Raw genomic sequence first — 23,912 nt, 5'->3', positions numbered from 1 at the left:
TATTATTATTAATTGATTGATTTATGGATTAGGAAATTGTGTTTGTCACCTCACCTCCTCCATTTTTATTTTTATTTTTTAAAAGCAAAAAAAAAAAAAAAAAAAAACATTCCATAATTCCGTATCTCTCACAAGTCGAAGAGATGATACGGTTTCACATCACATGTTTCGCATTACTGTACCAAATGTAAATTTTTATGTTTTATTATTTTTAACTTTAAAATGGCATAGATTTATTTGAAGTTGTGATTGAAATTGTATTTTTAAAAAAAATATATAAATAATTTTTTTATTATTTTTATGTGTTGATGTTAAAAAAAAAATTAAAAATTATTTTTTTAATTTATTTTCAAACAAAAAATATTTTAAAAAATAACTTTTATTACATCATGCATTATTCACTGAACAAATACAATTGTTGACATTTAATCTATGGTTTATTTATTTGACAAATTATCTTTTATTTTGTATATAATAGTTTTCAATATTGTTAGCTTGGGATCTAGAGAATTTTTAGAGTAGTTTTCGTATAAAAAATAAATTATTTTTCTATAGATTTAAAAAAAAAATTATTTCAAATCCCTATTACAGTATTTACGATAAAATACTTTATTTTAATATTTTTTAAAAATTATTTTTAAATAATTACATATCAAACAAGCTATTTTGCTAAGAAAGTGATTCTATTCAATCAAATCAAATTAATGGATTTCATGTTAACTCATTACGGTAATTATTATTTTTTAAATTTTTTAAATAAATGATTTTAAAATTAATTTTAAATAAAATAATATTTTTTGAAAACAGTATTTTTATGGCAAAAACAAACAAGATAGAAGGTAATCGAGAATAAAAAAGTTTAATATATAGACAAACATAGAAAGAGAGAGAGAGAGAGAGATGTATTACTTTTCCAGGATAACGTGATGCCTCTGCAAGAATGGAAAGGAACGTATGATCCAAGCTCTCTGCAAAAGCACAAAATGTTTGAACATTCTATCAGATAAAAACATTAGTTCCAGTCCAAAACCAGTGGCGAACTGGTAATTTTTAGTTATGTTCATTGGACATTACAGTACTGTACCTACCAATAATCCAAGCTACATAGGACTGCAATTTTGGATTTTAGAATATGCCCTCTCAGACAAAACATGTCACAGAAAGTTACGTGCAGAATTATTTTTGATAAAAAAATATTTTTTTAATTAATTTTATATATATTTAGATGATTTTGATGAGTTGATGTTAAAAATAAATTTTTAAAAATAATATATATATATATATATTATTTTAATGCATTTTTTTGTCAAAAATACACTACATGAAATGTGACAAGTGGATCATTACCTTCCAAATAAGTAGATAATAATAATAATAATAATAATAATAATAATAATAATAATCCAACGACTGCTGCCTGAAAAATAAGAAATGTGTTTAAGTCATTGAACAGATAAAGCATTGTTAATCTTAATAATTAACCAAACTTTCAAAAGAAAGCAGTGACCCGTCCTCCGGGGGACAATGCCTTCATATCATTGTCACGCATCACACATGGCATTGTCTATCTTTGCCTCTGAAAGCGGATATGGTGGTTGGAAAATGGATTTTGAGCCAACCCATAATTCATATATATATATATATATATATATATATATATATATAAAACTAAATTAAAACTGAAAAAAAATAATATTACAAGCTTGGTCTGGATAGCCCAACATGCTTGGCCTATTAAAAGAAAATGTCAGGCGCGTGGGCCTTTTCTCTTCTTTTTCTTTGGCAAAAATAATGAATGACTTGACATGTCGCAAAACAGGGCTAGTGGTTTTTTAACCTAAAAATATCATTTTTGATTTATTTTACCTAAAAACACATAACAAAAACCCATGAGATATCAATAAATCAACTCAAAACATCATATAGTTTGTTTATAAACAAAAAATCAAACTAAAAAGAAAATTATCTCTCAATCTTAAATTTTTTTTTGCAAGAAGAAGGTAAAAAACCACCCCAATATAATTCTTTTCATTAAATGAAAGCTATTGACATAAAAAATAACATTTTTTATAGTTAAAATGTGATCAATTAATGATTTATTATTATTATTATTCAATGACTTTATTTGTTTTCTCTAAAACCTAGAACTGAAAATGAGAAAAATAAAATTATGGGTCAAAATCAAAAGGTCTATAAATCAAGAAAGAGGGAGATAGATGGCCAAAATGATTTTTTTTTTTTTTTTGGCGTGAATTTCACACAGGACATGATATTAAGCCATGTTTTACACTCTAGTTTTCTATGTTTTAATTTTTTTTTCTATAAATAAATATAAGAAATTAGCCATTAATCAAATGATAAAAAAAAATTAATGACCAAAAAAAAAATCACAACTTGAGTCCATAATCCACTGCTTCAGTGACATGTGGGGAGTACATGGTATGCATGTCCTATGCAAAACCCTGAACTCTTTTATTTTTTTTAATTGAACTGAAAAGGGCATAATTGTAACTGCCAAAGGGTTCTCGCGCGGATGACCAACCACAGCACCTAACTACGCTCCTGTAATGGGCTTTGAGATGCTTGCTCTTTTCTTGTCTAGAAACCTTGTTAAAATTATTTCTTTCCGATCTAGCCAAAAGAATTCAAGACTAAGTATAGAAAAAGTAATTAAAATTTAAAATTAACTAAAAAAATAATTAAAACCATAAAAATGGATATTCTAGGTCTAATTTGAGAGTTTTAATTGACCCCTCCTGTACAGCTAGGACTGTCGAACCAACCAAAAATTGGTTTGACGCTCTCGAGCTTTACCTTTGTCTAAACATATCGCATACGTTTTCCACGTCACCTTCATTAGACTTCGTCGTTTACATAGAACAATGCGCAGTTTGATTAGCAGGAAATCACAATGGATACGAAGGCAGCTTGTAATATTAATGCCACAACGAACAAACTAGTCACCTCCGGAAGAAATATGTAAAATCAATTGGAGTAATAAGTAGTAACAGAAGAATTGGCACCGTCACTCATTTACAAGAACCGCATTCTTCAAGAAGAAGATGTATTTACTTGGTCTTTAGCTTGTCAAGCCTCGTATGCTTGCACTGTTGTTGCTATCGTCGCGTTCTTCAAAGGGGAAAACACCAGACGCATTCCAGGAAACAACAGGCGAGGGATGTTGAGATTGTGAAATGGTGCTTGGATGGCTTCAATTGCCTCTGCAGTTGACATCTTGAGCGTCGATTACGTTGTAGTACAGGCAGGAAGGCCTGCCATCAAATTTGGAAACTACTTGATGAGGTAACAGTCCACAGTAATGTTTCCCTAGACGGGCAATGCAAATGTCAATGATCTTCTTGAACATGCCATCTTCTTGGATTAGCGGCTGCGCCACGAACTCAACAAGGGGCATCCACTGCAGGATGAAAGCACAAGATAATAAGGGAGATTTAGAGATTAGTCTGTAGTCAGTGTCAACTGATCCCAATATGCAATCTTATTTTTGCATTTGGATTGAAAAAAAAACAATCATGAGAGTAGATTTACGATCCTGCAGAAGTTTTCCCAGCTAAAATTAAGAACAAGCTAGCACTGTGTGATTATAAAGAATCATCTTCAGGCCAATCAGAAAGTTGGTGATGCACGGGACAAGTAAACCATAGCTTATGTGGATTGAATTATAACTTAGAACAGGTAAAGGAATTCTTTTCCAAGATTTTTGCAATTATTTATGCAAGAATGAATAATGTGAAGCTAAATTGCACACGTCAGTAAGGTCAGGCACTTACTTTGGCTGCTTGGATTTCAAGATCATCAACCTTTATCTGGGATGACAAGGGTTTCAGCATACAAACAAAGAACAAATCTGACTTGTCGAAAGCCAAATTGTGAGCATGCCTGAAATTGGAATTGAAGAAGACATTAGACAGTGTGTTCGGAAAAGCGCGTACGTGCATGTACTCTGTAATTTCTAGAAGGTTTCATTGGGCATGGCATCTTCATAGCTAAATATACATGATTATGAGCCTGTGATGCTTCCATTAGAAATTAATCACGTGAAGATCACAGGTTTTTTTTTTTTTTCCTTTGCACTGGAAAGAAAGGGATCATTTTCACATTTCCTGAACTGTTCAGTGCATGATTATTGGCATGGGAGGAAAAAAGGTGAAGGCAATGCCAATAGTTGTTACCTGAATGCTATAACTTCCACAAACTCAGTATCAACCTGCAAAATAAACAAAAACTCAGCTAACATGATTGGCAAGGCTTGATCATGCAATGTAAATTTATTAAGCTGATGTAAGTTGCGAAGTATTATTGTAAACAAAAGAAGAACAAGATTCTTACACCAGTTTCCTCCTTGACTTCTCTTACAGCTCCAGAGTAAATCTCTTCTGACTGAAACATTATATAACAATCGAGATTTTAAAAAAAACATATTGAGGCTGTTCTTTCATTTGAGGTTTTCATAAGTAACTGATTCCTTAGTTGAAGATCAAATTACGTACCTCGAGAATAAAACCAGTCGGTATTTTCCAAAGATCAGCAAATGATGGAGCATAGAATTTCTCTTGAACTACAAGAACCTGCAATTGATTGGCAAAGAACTCTAAAAAAAACATACATGTATCCGAGTCCGTTCTAATGCTGAAGGACTACTGGTGGTCTAAATTATCACTGGATATTTAGGCTCCTCTGTTTTCAAGATACAGAGCCTTAATAATTCCTTTGTGACCCCCAATAAGGTGATCAGCAGTTAAGACAGTTCACAGATTTAAACAACCAAGGTGCTTGACTGACTTCATTTCTCTTGTGTTAAATTTGGTTGGGAGGGGTGGGGAGCTCTCATATTCTAGATGTAAACAGCAGGCTAAATGAAAAAACACACTAGAAAAGTGTACCCATTTCAACCAAAAACTCCTCTGTCATTCAAAATAAAACATTATTTGGATACGCAGGAACCTAAGGCAGATGGCGGCTAAGGAAAGACTGAGCGTCCTAAATTTGTCAATTTTAGTTATGAGGGAAGCTTAGAAACATCTCTTATCCTCAATAATCATACCTCGTTTTTGTCATTGATCACAAATCCCCCAACACCTACTTGATGTGTTGCATTGGTGGGAAGCATACAAGGTCCTTCAGGAATCCAGTAAGTCAACATCACATATCCTCGTTCTGCGTGGTGATACTGGAAACCTTCCTGTAAATCAACTCATCCACTCAGATTCTATGTCTTGCGAAAAGATTGAAGGACACAACATTCTTCACCATTTCTTGAGTCATTTGATGAACTTGTTTGAAGTGCAGATGGTTGAAGCCAGGGAAATGAAACAATTCAGTAATGGTTAAGTTCGAGCATAATAAGTTACCTTCACAGCAACTGGAACAAGCTCTGATCGTTCCAGGGGCAACTTAAGCCAAATTCCCTTCTTTCCCTGCAGAAAGATGAAATAGTTGGAAGTCAATTTGGTGACCAACATAGGGAAGACATAATTTCAGCCACATAGGAGTTGTTCAAGCGTTGTCGAAAATCACCTTCATTTTCCAATGAGAGAGAGAAAAACGGAGCATTGAAGCAAAGGCATCTGGATTAACCGGTAGCCTATCTGGATCGACAACAACTCCCCCATACTCATCATCGCAGGCATCAAGTGCTTTCACATTTCTGGAAAACAGGCTTGAACTAGAAACACTTGTTCCATTAATCTGATAGAAGTAATTCTCCGCTGCAATTTTTTCTTTGTCAACTGAGCTAATAGCCCTCTTTGACGTATATGTACCATTTGAATTGCTCGGATAAGATGCCTTCGTAAATACTCCTGCACCTAAGAAGCCATGGAAGCAAAACACTCATTAGCTCATTTTTAATGAGAAAAAATTTCCTCTCTATTGATGAAATGCTGAATCACCAACTATGCCAAATTAGAAAGCAAATTAGTACATGCTGTGAGCAGAGCCGGCTTAAGGTGAAGGTGTCTTGAACAAAATTATAAATTGAAACTTTCAAAATGTTTAAGAAATATTTTATTTTTATTTTTTTTATGAATATTTGACAAGTAAAATCTTTAACAATCTTTGTTTATTTTTTTGTTTAGTGGGGGCTTGCTTCTGGCCGGCACGGGCTGTAAGTTAAAGAATTGAGACTCGATTTCCATTTATAATTATGTTTAAGCATCAGGTAGCAAAAAAGCAGACCAACCTCAGTAAACACACAAAAGGAAATTCAAAGGAAAACATAATGGCTCAGAGCATGATACCTGAACTTTCTGATACATAAACAAAACGAATTGATCGATTGCCAAAAACATCATGGAACATAGACAAGAATATAGGAATCTAACAGCACTACATGTTCTTCTAGAGCTAATACCAACGATTCGTCATCTTCCCCACTTACCTCTGCAAGAACTGAGCTCTTGAGAAAATCTAACACCAACTGAATGCCCGAGACTCGAAAACGGGCTTGATCCTGCCCTTCCCATGAGAGCTGCTTTCTCAGACAGGGATGCTGATTTGAAATCGAAAAACTTCAATTGAGTCATTAATGACAATACAACTAAAATCCCAACTAACCACAACCTCGCTAGTCAAAGCAATCAAACTCTCTCTATAAATTCCAAGGTAATTTTTTTGAATAAAATCTTAAGATCCTAACAAGAAAATATTATGGGGTTCTTCGTCATTCGGAGTCAACAGTAGCTCGCATGACCATGCTCAATTCTTGTCTTCTTGACAATTAAGTACCAGACTCTCACCCAAAAGAAAGTAGTGTGGTAAAACTCTGATTTGGTGTCAAAATCCGTGCTTAACTTGATAGTATATGGTAGAAAAAGCCAAGATTAACGTAAAGCTGAAATCCTGCTTAACATGTGGTGTAAAATGGGTGGTGTATGTGTAAATGACAATGACAAAACAGGCATCTGGCAAGGCATGAAAGCATCAGCTCTTGCAAAAAATCTCCAATTCATTTCGCAACTAGTGAAGAAAACAAAAGAAGAAATCGAAGTAGCTGGTCATGGAAGAGGAGGGGGTGTGTTTAGAAATGAGATATTTTTGTCAAACGCGCCTTTCGGAATGTGAAGGGTGGCTAAGCAGAGCATATGTTGTCATGGATTGCAAAGCATATTCTTACTAGGAAGAAGCACAGATAGATCTGCTTGTGGTGATTTACAGACAACATGGATAAAGATGGAGAGATGCAACACTAATACATAGCACAGAAGTACTGGCATTGTTCGAAGAAATCATAATGAAATTTGATGGTTTTTTTGAATAATGTCATTCGGATATTCTTAATTTCAACATCATGATACTTCACTGGAAAATATCATTTGGAAATATATATATTAAAAAAAAAAAAAAAAAAAGATTCGGGACTCTAATTAATGGACAATAAATGAAGATTTTATACTCAATTTTTTTCCCCAGGATTTTTCACAAGTACTTGTGATTGCTTTTTTCTCTGATATTCGGAACGTGAAACATACTACAGATGTGAATGCGTGGGAGGGATGTAGAGTTAATTGTTTAGTTGGGAAATACGTGGACAGCATTACAGCACGTGATTTCTTTTTATGCAATATCCGGATTAGCTGAGGGATTTGAGAAAGATGCTGTGTGTACCAACCGATTACCAAACCAATACAGAGTTAAAACTACGTCCTCCTTGGCTTGCAGGGCCCCATCTGATTTGTCACCTTGCCAAGAATCATTAGAAATAATTAATGCCTTTGTTGCCGAAACGTAATTTTCAAATAAAACTATTTTTTAAATTTTTTTGTTTATTTATTATTAAAAAAATTAATTAATAAAAAATACTTTTTTTATTAATAAAAAATACTTTTTAGTTAACAGAAAACACTTTTCGGTCAATAGAAAATACTTTTCAGTCAAAGAAAAATTTAACTTGATTTTCAGAAAAGTGTTTTCTCTTTTAGCTGTATTTATTTTCCGAAAAGTGGTTTCCGGAAAATCATTTTCCTAAACTTTTTTGTATTTGTTTGTTATTAGGAAAGTTGGTCAATGAAAAACACTTTACAGTAAAAGAAAAATTTGGCTTGGTTTTCAGGAAAAATGTTTTTTTGAAAAATTTGAAAGAAAAAACATTTTCCGGAAGTTGTGAAAAATTTAGAAATGCTCATTATTTATTGATTATATCAAATTTGATCCTCAAACTTTTAATTACTATATATATTTTATTTTAAATATTTATTTTTCAATTTCATCTCTTAAAAATTTATTTTTATATTAACTTTGATCCTTATTTTTTATCATTGTTATTTGCTTTTTTTCTTATCATTTTTTTATTGAAATTTTTTTATCTATCAAATTTGGTCCTCATTCTTTTGATTGTTACTTATTTTATTTGAAATAATTTATGAAATATTGATTATTATTATTTTAATTACTTCATCTTTCATTTTTTTTCTAATTTTTTAGATTTGATCTCTATTATTTTGATTATTATTTATTTTATTTGATATAATTTATGAAATTATTTTTTTTTTTCAATTTTATTCTCATTCAACTCTTTAATTTGTAAGATTTGTTCCTCATTATTTTAATAAATTTGAGAAAAATAAAATATTAATAAGTTGTTTTCCAGCTCATTTTCCATAACATAACCAAACACTTAAAAGTGTTTTCCAACTTATTTTTCATTACATTACCAAATATCAGAAAAAACTTTCTCGGAATTCACTTTCCAAAAAAAAACTACTTTCCAGCAAACAAACGGGGCCTAAAATTACTTTCATACTCCTGATTATATAAGAATAAAAAAAAATAGACATTTAATTATCTAGTAAGTGGTGTAGTTATAAAAGCTTGGTATCATAAGGTTTGTGTTTTTTATGGTTGAGATCCGAACCATGTGGTTGCTAATATGATGATTACTAGAGACTTATATGGTCGTTAACTTCAGAGCTCGTTGAATTATTCAAGGTATACGCAAACTGACCCGAACACCCATGTTAATAAAAAAAATAAAAAAACATTTTTTTTTGCTTTTTTAATTATATTAGTAACTTAAAGCATATTATGGAAATATTTTAAGTTTATTTGAGATTAACTTGATGATTTATTTTTACTAGTTTGACATGAGATTCTTTAAAAATAAAAAAAAAGTGCTTAGACGTTGAAATAATCGATTATATTAGTTAAAAATAATTGATTTTGAGGACCGAATTTAACAATGAAATGAAAATTCAATGTCTTTTTCTTTTTTCTTTTTTTTTTCATTGTACATGAACCTAAACCTGGCCTAAAAAGGCAAAATATTAAATAATATTATAGGTTTTAATGGAAATGTTATCTCTTTTTTTTTTCAATTATTATGTGTCTAATATGAAATAAATAAAAATATCTCAAGAATATTCAATTAAAAAATATTTTAAATTTTTTACATATATTCTTGACATGATTTTATTATATTATTTTTTATTATTTATTTTATTTTTTCCATCAATCACATGCAAAATATTAAGATATTATTTTAAAACTTGTTTTAAGATCATGATAGTTTTTGTTTATAAAAAATTGTTTGCAATTAAAAAAAACATATCTTTGATAGAGCAATCAAGGGATGCATTGATTAAAAAATAGAGTTTAAATGGGAGAAATGCTTCTTTTTTTCTACTTATTTCAAACGGTTGAGATTGACCTTTATTTTAATTGTTTGCTTTTTATTGAGAAATGTGCTCCTAATTAAAATATTATGTCACTATTTTTAAGAATATTATGATTTTTTTACAATAACATATTATTGATTTTTTTTACCAAATAATTATGTATTGGTTCAATTTGTTTTTAATAATTTCCTCATTAATATTGAATGAGGGTGAAATATTGTTTTCCTTGATTTTTTATTTTAAATTTTTATACATATATTTTTTTAAAATTTATTGCTTTTATTTTTTTTCATGTAGTTGTGAAGAAATGATGAATTCATAATTTTTTTTAATTAAACCTTGTTTTCATAATTATAATAAGTTTTCACATAAAAAATAATTCACTACTGGAAATATGTCATTGAGTTTCCGCCTGAAGCTCCTCGTAAAAAAAAATAAACATGTTTTCATTAAAAGTTAAAAAAAGAAGAAGTGTGATTGAAAAAATTTATTTATTTTTATTAAAAATAGACACCTTTTCCTTTTTATCTCAAAAGGACATTGTTTCTTCTTCTTCAAAAAAAAAAAAAAAAAAACAAGTTCTGTCATTGTTTTCTATTCAATTAACGATGTTGTTGTTAAAAAAACAACTTTTGTTGTCAAAATAAAAAAAATTAACGTGAATGAAAAAATATAATTTCGAAAAAATAATAATACATCATCTTAATAATTTTTTATTTTTTTATTTTTATAAGCATTTATTTAAATAAAATATATATTATAGAAAGTGATATTATTAAACCTAACTTGGTTTATGATATAGATTATAAATTTAGTTTGATTAATAATATTGATTATGAATTTAACTGGGTTAACTCAATTTAAACCTGATGAATACAAAATATCATCATTTTAATATTTTTTTATATAAAAAACATTAATTTAATATTGTTTTTAAAATATTAAAAAAAAGTCGTTTTTGTTAAGTCAATAAACATCATCGTTTTAACATTTTTTATATAAAAAACATTAATTTGACATTGTTTTTAAAATAAATAAAAAGAATTCCTACAATTTAAGTCGTTAGTGCAGTTAGGAGGCTAAAGTTAATAATTAAAAGGATTGAATTGACCACGCCACAAATTTCAAGAGTTACTTTAACCTCTTCTTACATGAGGTCATTTTTTAAAACTCAGATTCTCCACATAGAAAGTCGAAATTCGTTACTTCTTGTAAGTATAGGTAAGTTCAAGACTACCAGATCAGAAATCTATTAGTATTTGAAGCATTCAATCTAAAAAATAGCATTTTTTGTACTTTACATATATTTGAATTTTATTTCCTTGATATTTTCTATGGTGAATATCATTGTAAGCTCTTTTTTGTATTCTGAAAAAAATATATCAAACACGTTTGGTTGGTTCGATTGTCATTATTTATTTTTTCCTAGAAATAATTCAAAAGCTAAACAAATTTTTAAAAATAATTCAAAGGTGGGTTTTTTTATTTATTACAACATTTGTTTTTATTGTTTTTTTTTATCTTCACCGTTATCATTATTATTGCTATACTTAATATTATGAGGATGAAAAAGTTTCTTAGATAAAAAGGATTTGTGTTTAGAATGGTTATTTAACTATTTAATTAAAATTCTTATTAGATTATGAAAGTTTGACTTATATAATCTTTTTATAAATACCAGGGCCTTGTATACAGAGTTTAAATGTGATGAATATCAAAGATTAAAGAGATTGACAGATTAAATATTTGTGTTTTTCAACGAGCCTGGAAGAAAAGGTTTCAACCATCTTCTTTGTATATACTGCTCAAGCAGCTTTTCTTCCCAGAACTCAGCATAGCAAAGGGAAGTCAAAGATCTTAGACGAGGCAATGTGAGAGTTTTTTAAAGAGGAAATGAAGATTGACCGTCTCGGGATCGACAAAGTGAAAGGAATGACAAGATTATCTCGTTATATATATAATCACTGTTCAACTAGTTGATCAGGATCATTATTGAAGTATGATAGTTTGAGTTTATAAACTTAATGGTGTGTATACATAATTTAAGTGTGTTAAATGTCAATAAATAAGAGCTTGGGTGGTTAAATATTTTGATAGTGTTTGGAATTGTGATGGTGATTGTTTTTCAAAGTATTTTTCGCTTAAAAATACTTTAAAATAATATTTTTATTTTTACTTTTGACAAGGTATAGAAAATAAAATATCACCCACATTTTTTTTTTCTAATTTTCTTATATGCTTTCATTATTTGACATTGATTTTTTTTTTTTTTAAAGAAAAATAGGCTTTGTAATTTTTTTTATTTTTTTTTTCTATCAAAGTTATCTCGATCTTATGATATGAACTGCAAGTTTGACAGGATAACTTGGGTTGACTCAACTCTAATTATGAGGTTTATCATGCTAACATGGGTTGACTTAAGCTAATTTTTTTAGGTTTTTTTTTCATCCAATTTTATCATTTCATCTTTAATAGCTAGGGGATTGAGCTCCATCTTTTATCTCTTTTGAAAAAAAAAAAATCAAGGGTTATTGAGAATTCCTTTTTTTTTTAAAGTTAACTCATTTATTGTTATTGTTTATTTTTTATCATTTAATTAAAATATAACTAATGTATTTAACCTAGTCAGTCTATAACTTAAGTTATAGATTTTTCTTTTTTCATTAAATGCATTTGCGACACATGAACGTCATTTTTTGAAAGGAAAAAAAAAGGGATAGCTAGTATTGTTCTATAAGAAATGGTTTTCAAAAAACCATAAAAATAAAATTAATTTTTTTAGTTTCTGAAAACATAAAATGATACAAAACTGAATTTTAGATGTTTATATTTTATTCCCACAAATTGTAGAATTAACTAGTATATTGGTCGTGCTCCACCAGTTTAGATTATTTAAAAAAAAAGTAAAAAAAATATATTAAGTGCATGAAGAATTTTTTTAATTGTGTTATTAAACCTGACTAAGTAGGTTAATTTTGAAACCTCCCAAGCCTAACTTTTCGTCTAACTCAAGTTTTTAATTAAATCATGTGAAAACTAACTCGACTTAATTCGCTCAATTTCATAGGTCCAAAAAGAACCTTGATAATTAAAAAAAACATAACTTAACTTTTAAAAAAACTTCAAGATAATGATTTTTTAAAAACATATTGAGATAATGACGTACTAGATCAACCTCGCCGCTATACGACCCAAGTCATAGACTCTATTGAGTTTAATAACTTTTTTTATAGTTTTTTTTATTTAATTATATGATAAAAACATATGTTCATAAATTTGAGTATCAACCTAAAAATAGACACTTATTTGAGACAATTATCTCTCGAAAGCAACAAAAATCAATAATGTAGTTCATTTCCTAACCAATCAAATATTAAATGATGAAATAAAAAAAAATTAAAAAAATTAAAAGATCAAAAATAGAAAAATCATATCATATCGGTGAGTAAACTTGTCGAACCTGTAAATCAGGTAAGTCGGGCTAGTATGTCATACCTATGAACTGAGTTATGGACTCCACTAAGATTATAATTTGTTATTTTTTTAATCTATTTTTTATTTAATTATATGATAACAAAAATAGATGATTGTGAAATCAAATACCACCTCAATACCGAGATGTTATATTAGATCATGATAATCTCATAAAAGTCAAAATAAAACTAATTATAAAATTAAATTCTCAATTAACTCAATATCTAATGATGAAAAAAAAAATATAATTAAAAAAAGTTAAATATGTCAAACCCGCGAACCAAGTTAACCAGCCAAATATGTAAATAGGTTCATAGACTTTATAAAGTTTAATAACATAACTTTTTTCCGAAACTATTTTTTTTTAATTTTATGAGAAAAAAATAGAAGATAAAAAAGTTAAGCTCAATGAAAAAAAAAAAAAAAAAAAAAAAACACCACACCAAACTCATGAGCCAGCGCAACTTGAGTTATTCTAGCAAACTCACAAACCATGCCAACCTTATAGAAATGTAAAATAAAAATAAATAAATTATAAAACCAAATTCTCAACCATCGCAATATTAAAAGATGAAATTGATAAAAACAAATTTGAAACAAAAAATCATAAAAAAATTTCAAAAAGCTTAAAAAAAAAATACTATAGATTACTATTGCCATTCACAGTGTAATATGTGTGAGTGAACAATGGTTTACTCACACCCTTTAATTTTTTTTACTTTATAAAGTTTAATAATATGATTTTTTTCTAAAACTTTTTTTTATATAAAAAAAAATAGATTATAAAAAAATTGAAGTTCAATTAAAAAAAAAATAACTCACCAAACTCGTAAAACAGGACAACCTGAGTTACCTTGGCAAACCTATAAATTATGTTAACCTCATATAAATGTAAAATAAAAAGAAGTAAATTACAAAGCTAAATTCTTAATAATCTTAATTTAAAAAGATGAAATCGTCAAAAATAAATTTGAAAAAAAATCATTATAATTTTTTTTTTAAAAAAAGCAAATCACTGTGAATTACGTTTATAATTCATGGTGCAATGAGTGTTGGGTGAACAGTAGTTTCCCTCGCATGCTTTAATTTTTGTTACTCCATAAGTTTCAATAATATTTTTTTCTCTTGAACTATTTTCTAAAAAATATATAAAAAAATAGACTATAAAAAGTCAAGTTCAATTAAAATGAACACATGACATCCATAAACTGAGATAACCTGGGTTACCTCGATAAACCCGTAAATCATACTAATCTCATAAAAAGACAAAATAAAAAGAAAAAAAAAATTATAAAGTTAAATTCTCTACCATCTCAATATTAAAAAGTAAAATCAGTAAAAATAATTTTTAAAAAAATCATAATAAAATAACCACACACATATATATATATATATATATATATATATATATATATATATATAAAACACTATAATAATCAACAGTATTTTAAAAGAAAAACCACAGTAATTTCTCCTCGTGATTTAACTTTTCTTATAATTAATCCTAATCCTATTATTATGTGGTGGTCATCTACTCATGTCCACGTAACTACGAGACAAAACACGAACACAGACGATTTGATTGGTACTGGCAACCCCATCGTGCCGGATTAGGTTTTTATTTATTTATTTAAAAAAATTATGTCGAAAATTCTTATACATGGGCAATTAGCGAGGGAGGCCCGAGGCCCAAGCTAGTACCCTGTGCCTCCGACTCCATGAAAAACTCAAGCCAATTTTAATTAATGCTCTGTCAAAACAATGCCAAATAATTTCATTAGTTTTATCACTTTTGGTTCAACAACACTATAAATTAAACTACAATTAAATAGTGTTTAGATTTATTTTTTTCTATAAAGAAAGCGATGTTTAATGTTTCAAGCATTTTATTGCTTGGCTTCATCCATTTCTTTTTTTTACCATTTTTGTGGGTGGTTGGTGTTGTGATTGGAAGAGTTTTTTTTTAAAATAGATTTTTTATTTTAAATTATTACTTTTTAGATTATTTTAATGTGTTGATATTTAAAAAAAAATTAAAAATATATTATTTTAATATATTTTTTAAATAAATTTTTTTTTAAAAAACAACATTTTCAAGAATCCAAACACTCCTCTCACAGCAGGTTTTCATAATGGACCCATATTCGATAGAAATATAGAATTGAAGTAGAAGCGGAACGCAATTGTCGAAAAAAGAAAAACAGAAAAGAACCACACACGTGATGGGCCATTGCTAGAGGAATAGAAACAAGGAGAACATAAAGTCACAATCTGAAGGCGGGTACTTTCATTCAAGATAATAATAATAATAAAATAAAGACAGCTATGATCTTATCCATTCTTGCTGTAGCTAACGGGCCGTCCCCAAACACAATCACTATATTATGAATTTGATTATAAACAAAAAAAAATATAAAAAGCATAAAAAAATATCGTTCATCCAATTTAAAATTATTTTTCCCCACTCAAAACAAGCTAGCAAGGCAATATGATCTTATTTATAGGAATTCATTAGTCGTTAAGGGATAAATAGGTTTTTTTTGCATTTATGATGAAAAGTAAATAACTACATTACCATTATACTCAAATTTTCTAAAATTTATTTCCAGGTATATTTTATATTTTTAATTTTTTTACGCATATTAAAATAACATAAATGCCCTTTGAGTAAATAACTACGTTACCTTTATTCTTAATTTTTTTAAAATTTATTTTCAGAGGTGTTTTTGTATTTTTAGTTTCTTAAACACATTAAAATAACATAAATACCTTTGAAAATTTAAATTTCCATGGCTTGTGTTCAAGGGCATTTAGATATTTTTTTAGTATTTTTTTGTTATTTTCAAGTTAGTTTAGGAAAATTTATAATTAAATAAATATAAATAATATTAAAAAAAAATGACTTTTAAGAATGTTTCACACGTAAGAGTGTCAGCAACTCTTATGCCTTTAAAATAATGTGTGCAGGTTTTTTTATTGATCAAATGTCACGTTTTACAATGACTTTTGAATTATATTGGCATCTCTTATGACTTAGTCTAAGTTCATTAATTATTTTTTTTACTAAAAAATACATTGATAATACTAGGATATGTGGAAGGCTTCAGCACCCTTCAGATAATATATGCAGGATTGTCTGTTGACCAAACAAAGTATTCCATGATGGTTTTGAATCGTCTTAGTATCCCTCCTGACTTAATTTTTTTTTTTGTTAACATTAACAATTTTTTTAACATATTTTTCAATTTACATTATTAAATATATGCAGCGAAGTCTGAGTTCATAAGTATTTTTTATATTATGTTAATAAATTCTAAGATATTTTTTAGAGGAAAAAGAAATTTAATCTGGCCAGTAGCGAATCGCATATAACTTGCAAGTAATATCTATTTGTATGTATTAAAAATTAAAACTTAAAAAAAACCATGTTGAAGAATACATTTACCAACGACGCTAACAACTTTGAGGAGTCGCCAATAGATTTTGTCAACATATGTAAGAATGGAGATATTTTATGATATTAAAGAGTTAATAATATTGTACTAATTATTTTTAAATTTTTTTAAAAGCCAACACGAGTAGAAAAGAAAAAGATCTATGACCAATAAAAATAATAAAAATATATTCATATAAGATTTATGTCTTTTATTTATATCTAATCTATTTTTAAAAAATATACTCTAAAAATAACTAATAAAATATCATTTGAACGAGCACTATAAAATTACTCTTAAAAATCCTAAAAAAAATAAAAAAAAATCAAGATATACAAGTAGAAGTTATTGATAGGAGATGGGATTTCGTAACTTCTAGTAATTATAATGACGGATGGTCTTTCCTTTTCTTTTTATTTCAACGTAATAATTTTATATAATTTATGTTTAAAATACAAATCTATCACTCCAAGTGCCCTCCAAAAAGAGAAATGGAAATTTTCACCAGTCCATTTTATCTCAAGTTTCAGCAAAAAAAAGAAAAGAAAAAAGAAGAGAAAGCACATCATGTTGTCAAGCATTTAAATTCCGATCCTTACAAAATGTGGATTAACATCCATTTTCTTTTCTTCATTCCATTAGTATAAATTCTCAAGATAGGGTTGGTATGAATGGAATTCAACAAGCTTTGTCTATCACATTCGTTAAAGATATGATACTAAATTCTTTCCACAAAGGGTTTTTAAAGATATGATATTGAAAGGATTTTAGCTTCTACGCCCATAAGTTTATCTAAGATCGATTAAAAACAAAATCAATCTATTAAAAAGATGTTTAGCATGAATTTGGTTCATTTTTGTTAGTTGATTTGAATTAGAATTGCACTACTTATATGCTTGTGCTTCTATGTGTGTTATATCAACTCTTTTTTTTAACACAATAAAATATATCTAGGTCATAAAAAATTACTTTTAGTTTTATCAAACCTTAGTATATAAACATTAAAATATCTTGATCCGACTCTTTGTCCAATCTAGATTTAAAATTAAATATGTGAGAGTTGTTCCGGCATGATATCATTGACTTAGTCAGTTCAAATGTATTCCGATCGAACGACAAAAAAATCTAAATATAAAATTATGAATTTTTTTTATGAAATTGATATAAAAACTCTCGACCCAATTTCTTGTTTAATTTAGATTTAAAATTTAATTGTGTAAAAGTTACATCAACATAACCCAATCGACTTGATTGGTTCAAAGACAACTTGCTTAGTCGGTAAAAAAAGATAAAATTAATAAAAACTAATAAGATTAATAAAATATCTTTTGACTTGACTTTTTATTTTGACCAAAATTGAAATTAAAATATAATAAGAGTTACCTTTATATAATTTAGTTAATTTGAATGATCCAAAGATAATTTGAATGATTGTTAAAAAAAATTTTGATGAGGAATTTGAGAAAAAAAATAATAAAATTGAAATATCTCAAAAAAAAAAAATAATGATAACAATGAAATGGAAAAAAGGGTAGAGAAGTAGTAATAGTTAGTTAATTTATAGCTTAAAATTAAGCAGGGCATTTTTTTTTCTTAATTGCCATCACCGACCATTCCCAAATTTATTCACACAAAGTAGATGTACTGCATATGTGACATATGATGATCATGAGATAAACATCGTGGTAGATACCTAGCTAGTAAAAATCAGGCACTGGTCGACATATTTATATGATTAAAGATAAGATGCAGCGAAGAGTTGTCTTGAGATTTCTTCTACTGCTTTGTTTTGATATCGAAAATTCAGAGAATTATTTGATTTTGCAAACTGGTAGTGTTTAAGAATGCTGCCCAAACCTTCTTCAGTAAAAAAAATAATTTTTTTATACATTGTAAAATTATTTTAATATACTAATATCAAAAAAAAATTTAAATATAAAAAATATATTATTTTAATATATTTTAAATCAAGAATATTCTTACTGCATCCACGTCAAAGGTCCAAATATGAGACGGCCCAGCTTGCCTTACCAAGCAAAACTGTTATCTATTAGCATTAGGCACCTGGTAATTCGCCGTCGCCCCCTCAGCCTCAAGTTGTCATCATGGCGTCGTGTTCTTCATTAATAAACTCATCAGATAAATCAATCGACAATTTCTTCCCCCCTCCGGTAATTTTGACGCATACAATCACTCCATCGTCATGATTATATATAGAAATCGTTATCATGATATTAAGAACGTAAGCCAACAAGTTTTGGTTTAAAAGAAAATACAAATTCAACTATTTAAGAAATAAAAACTATCCAGCTACTGTTGCTTTCAGAAACTTGATTTCAACAAGCTATGGACAAAAGGTCAATCTTTTGTGTAGAATCTCTAATGGAAGTCCAACAGAGCGACAGGGCCAGAGGTTTGTTTGCAGTATGAACACTCTAGATAGCTGCACTTTTTATACGCAAAGGAGCACAATTCTCACATATTTTCTCTAACTTGCATACATTTCTAGTTCCTGGTTCGTCTCCTATTAGCATTTGAACCTAGCCACGGGTTTCCAAGATCAGATCATGATGCTACAAATCTAAATAATGGTGTTCAAGCAGCAATTGTTGGGACCTGGCCAATTCTCAAAGGATCTCCTTCGAGTAATCGAGCATCAGAAGGAATGATCTCTGGGTTCTTATACAGCAGCATCTTCCCCTTTCCATTTCCCATTACGTAAAACTTATCACACGAACAGGTAAAGGAAAGGAAAAGTTAATGAAATAATCTGTGAAAAGATAAGATACAGAGAAAAATGAAGAAGAAAAAAAGACAGAGAGAGCAATAAATCTTAAACCTTTGCTTTTGGTGCAAGACGAGCCACAAGCGCTGCTGCATTTACATGGTAATCTATATCTTTACCCTGCACAACGATTGCCTCGAAATAATTAATCACTAGCTAGTGGTTCCTGCTTAATTTGTTTTATAAAACATGGTTAAAGAGTATATTTGAGGGAAAAAATTTAAAGTGAGTAATAATTACTTTTAGGGTTAAAATGTTTTTGGAAATTATTTTCAACAAAGTTCTCTGACTTGAAATGTTAACAGGATTAAAATAAATTGTGGTTGATAGAATTTATAAAATCTAAAACCTTTCAATCCTATGTAAAAAAAAAACCCGGTTTGATATCAAGAAAAAAAAATTCAAGACAATATCATTTTATTCTCACATACTTAGACGACAATTCTTTTTATCAATCTAAATCGACTCGGGTTAACTTGACAAACCAATGAAATGGATAATAGACTCAAATGGGTTGATACAGATACATTAAGAAAATATAAAAACAATACATCGCCATTGAAATTTTTTTCATAATATCACCAAATATGGCTCGACGTTACATGCTAAATTGAAGACCTCCAACTCGGCCCATAATTGGTTTGATTTTTAAATTGAATCAGATAGAAGCTAACTTAAAGTGATTTAGTTAAAACCAAGTTTGATGTCAAGATAAAAAAATTTTAGATTATGTCATTGTAACCTTTTCTTTTTATATATAAAAATAATAATATTTTTTATCGAATTAGGTTAACTTAGATTAACCCATTAAATCCATGAATCGGATGATGGGTCCAAATTGGTTGCATAATTTTTTTAGATTTTTATCAAACTATGCGACAATCAAATTTGACATGTACAAGTAAGCCACTAAATAAAATTTAAGATAAGAAAATCATCCTGAAAGGTTAAAAAAAGTATAACCGCTAATATTATAGAAAAAATGCTATGAATTTTCTTGAAAATAAACATAAAATTGAATGCTATTTAATCAAACAACACCTAAAAATGCATTCTTAACCCATTTTTGTTTAATAAAAACACCATAGAGATCTAAATAATCCCATTTATAGCTTGAAATAATCTAGAAATCAATAAAAAAATCAAAAATGAAAAATTAATCTAAATTCAAAAAACTTTATAAATCAGATTCATTTTCTTATACAAGTTTAAGTTTAAGGCCAAATAACATCCTAGTAGAACTATTCTCATCAAATAAAACTAATTGACACCTAGATTGATTTGTTTGAATGAAATTGATGTCAACTAATGATTTTTTTTTATATATATTCCTCTATCTTCTCTCAAACTTAGGAATTGTAAATAAAAAAAATAAAATTTTTGTCCATAAGTGAATTTTTAAAAACTAAGGAGAATCGTAAATGTATTTATTGGAATGTTGGGAGACCATGGTTAACTTTTTGCGCTAATTTAAAAATTGCCATCTAGTTTCCTTGTGTTTTTTATTTTGATCCCTTGGTTTTTAATTTTGTGCTTCCATTACAAATTTGAACCAATCGATCATCAATTTAGCTATAAAATTACTAAGTTGTATAGAAAAAAGCTTGATAATAAAAAAATAATAATAAAATCAATGCTTCAATTTACAATGAAATGTGAAAACCTACATAGCAAATTTTTATTTAGTAAAATAGCCACACATTTAAGTTTCTTTGCTAATACATAAACAAGCTATTACTACTAGTCAGTGTCTGAGAAGACGGTAGCTTTTGTTTTTTGATGCATTTTAAATATACATTTCACTTGAAAAAATAATAAATTCATGTTTTTTTAATACTTTTTGATAAGTTTAATGTACTAATTTTTTTTAAAAAAATTATTTTATTATATATTAAAAAATACTTTTAAATGACACTGTGCACCACAATAATAATAATAATAAAAACACTATAAAAAAACTTACCAGAAATATCCGATGTCATTGAGATTATAAAAAAACAAAATAACCATTGAGCATTTAAGAGCACGGCTCAGTGCTCAATGAAAAAATTGTGGACTTCCTTCGTCTTTTCTGGATTGTAGCCAAGAACTTAACTCTTTATTTTATACAAAATATTTGCCTTTTCTGGGTACTTGAAATTAATTTACATAATTTCAGAAAATATGAGGACCGGTTTTGTGCCCGTGTAAAAACCTTGGGTGACCCGGTTAGTAGAGAAGCAAGAAGCGTAATCCACTACTAATTATCAGAGGCCTGTTAAGCTGTTTTAGCAGCCCGTTTGAGCTGGATTTATAGCAAAGCCTTGACTCAATATGGATTGTCTCACAGGTTGGATTTTTCCTAATGGAAATTAGAAAATCATCACCTTGGCTGTGCTAATTAAGTTTTTGATATTTTTATAATTATTGTTTTTAAAAGTGGTTTTTTAGAAATATATTAAAATAATTCTTTTATTTTTTAAATTTATTTTAACACTACACGTTAAAACAATTCAAAAACACCTACCATAAAAACAAACACCACCCAACACTCATGAGGATAGTAGCTTTTGTTTTTGGATGCTTTTTAAATATATATTTCACTTGAAAAAATAATAAATTGATTTTTTTAATAATTCATTTAAATATATATTCAAGGAAAAAAATACTTTTAAATGACACTGTGCACGATAATAATAATAATAAAAAACATTATAAAAAAACTTACTAAAAATATCCAATGTCATTGAGATTAAAAAAAAAAAAACCTAAATAACCATAGAGTATTTAAGAGCACGACTCAGTGCTCAATGAAAAAATTGTGGACTTCCTTCGAGTCCATTTGACTAAGAGTTTGTGGCTCTGTTTAACATGTAACAGTGACAACATAGTATTTGGTTAAGAAAGAAGCCGTGATTTTTATACGTGGGCCCTACCATTATCGGCGTTGAAAACATAGTTTTGTTGAAGCAGATATTACATGCTTTCTGTCACGTTTTTCCCTCTCTGCTGCATGCTTTTGCACATCACACACATTAATTAGCATGAACAGTGCAGCATGCTGCACTGTTCATGCCAATTAATCAACGTGAATAGTGCAGCATGCTGCACTGTTCGTGTCAACAGTGAGCACGCTATATTATTTCGGCCGAACCGGTTCCGGTCCAAAACTTAAAATATATTAAAATGGATTTGATTTAGTAAAATAAAAATTATTTTTTATTATTTTAATTGTATTTTATCCGAAAAACTAGTATTTAATATTATTCAATAAAACTACATAAATTAGACAAAGATCACTTGATGACGTAGCATTTGCAGAATTGTAGATATTTTAATGGAACAATAAAAAAATATTTTATATAAAGTATTATTTATTTTATGATGTAATATCAATAGTTAAATCTACAATATTTAAATTAAAAACCATCAATATATATATATATATATATATATTTAAATTATTTTATAACCTCAATTTCAAAAGTATTCTTAACCAAACACATTAAATTACTTTTTGTTCAACCTCAATTTCAATCACAATTTTAACCAAACATCTATTTTTTCAAATCAACCTCAACTAAAAATACTTTTTATAAAATAATTTTTTTCAAATCACAACAACAACAGTTACCGCAATACCAAACACACTCTTCTCTTTTAGGGTAGAAATATGCGGTGGATCCTTTTCGTGAAGTTAAATTCGGCTGAAGTTGATAAAGGATCCTTTTCGGCCATGGATGGAAGAAGCTGGGTCCGAAATCCATTCACCATATCCTCTCTGGAGAATCACGTATCATGCTGCCGGGGATTGTAGCCAAGAACTTGACTCTTTATTTTATACAAAATATTCGCCTTTTCTGGGTTATTGAAATTAATTTACATAATTTCAGAAAATATGAGGACCGGTTTTGTGCCCGTGTAAAAACCTTGGCTGACCTGGTTAGTAGAGCAGCAAGAAGCGTAATCCACTACCAAGAGGGTGTTTGTCTACGCGGAAATAAAACGCAGCTCGTAGCCGTTTGGTAATAAAAAGAATAACTTTACTATGTATGGGACCCATTTGTTTTTTGTGTTTAAAATGCTAGAAAGGAAAAGCTATGAAAACCAACTTTGCATGCACTGTAGCGGATTAAAAACCTGCGGATAGTGCAATTCATTGCACTGTTCATGAGTGAATTGCACTGTTCACGTGAACAATGCAATTCACTTGCACTGTCCGAAGTTTTTTTTTTTTTTTTTTTAATTGTGTTAATTTTATTATTTTTTTCAAAAAAAAAAAAGTTTAGAGAATTAAATTCATTCGCGATGTGAACAATATTTTTTTCTCCAAAAACTAGTATAGAGTGAATTAAATTCACTCGCACAGTAATATCAATTTTATAGCTGATAATATTTTATCTAATTTTCAACTACAGTTTTAATTAAACACCTATTTTTTCAAACCAACCTCAACTAAAAGTATTTTTTATAAAATAATTTTTTTCAAATCACAACCACAACAGTTACCACAATACTAAACACGCTCTAAATATATCTTTTGCAGGTCCGCAAAAAGCAATTAAGAGTTGCTTTCCACGAACCTGTATTTTTTTTTCAAATATACGT

At 28.3% G+C, this 23,912-nt stretch overlaps 1 protein-coding gene across 1 annotated transcript; it reads right to left on the bottom strand.

Annotated features, from left to right (window-relative positions):
- Positions 1-2,912: 2,912 nt before the first annotated feature.
- LOC118039051 (nudix hydrolase 8) lies at positions 2,913-7,329 on the bottom strand. Its single transcript, XM_035045619.2, has 9 exons — positions 6,401-7,329; positions 5,539-5,828; positions 5,373-5,438; positions 5,066-5,203; positions 4,512-4,589; positions 4,351-4,401; positions 4,194-4,228; positions 3,792-3,900; positions 2,913-3,418 (listed from the first exon to the last, which is right to left on the bottom strand). Exons 1-9 carry the CDS (start codon positions 6,543-6,545, stop codon positions 3,212-3,214), a joined length of 1,119 nt encoding a protein of 372 aa, XP_034901510.1. The 5' UTR covers positions 6,546-7,329; the 3' UTR covers positions 2,913-3,211.
- Positions 7,330-23,912: the final 16,583 nt, after the last annotated feature.

The sequence above is a fragment of the Populus alba genome, chromosome 1 (assembly GCF_005239225.2).
Source record: "Populus alba chromosome 1, ASM523922v2, whole genome shotgun sequence".
NCBI lineage: Eukaryota > Viridiplantae > Streptophyta > Magnoliopsida > Malpighiales > Salicaceae > Populus > Populus alba.
This window is presented reverse-complemented; position numbering and strand designations above follow the sequence as displayed.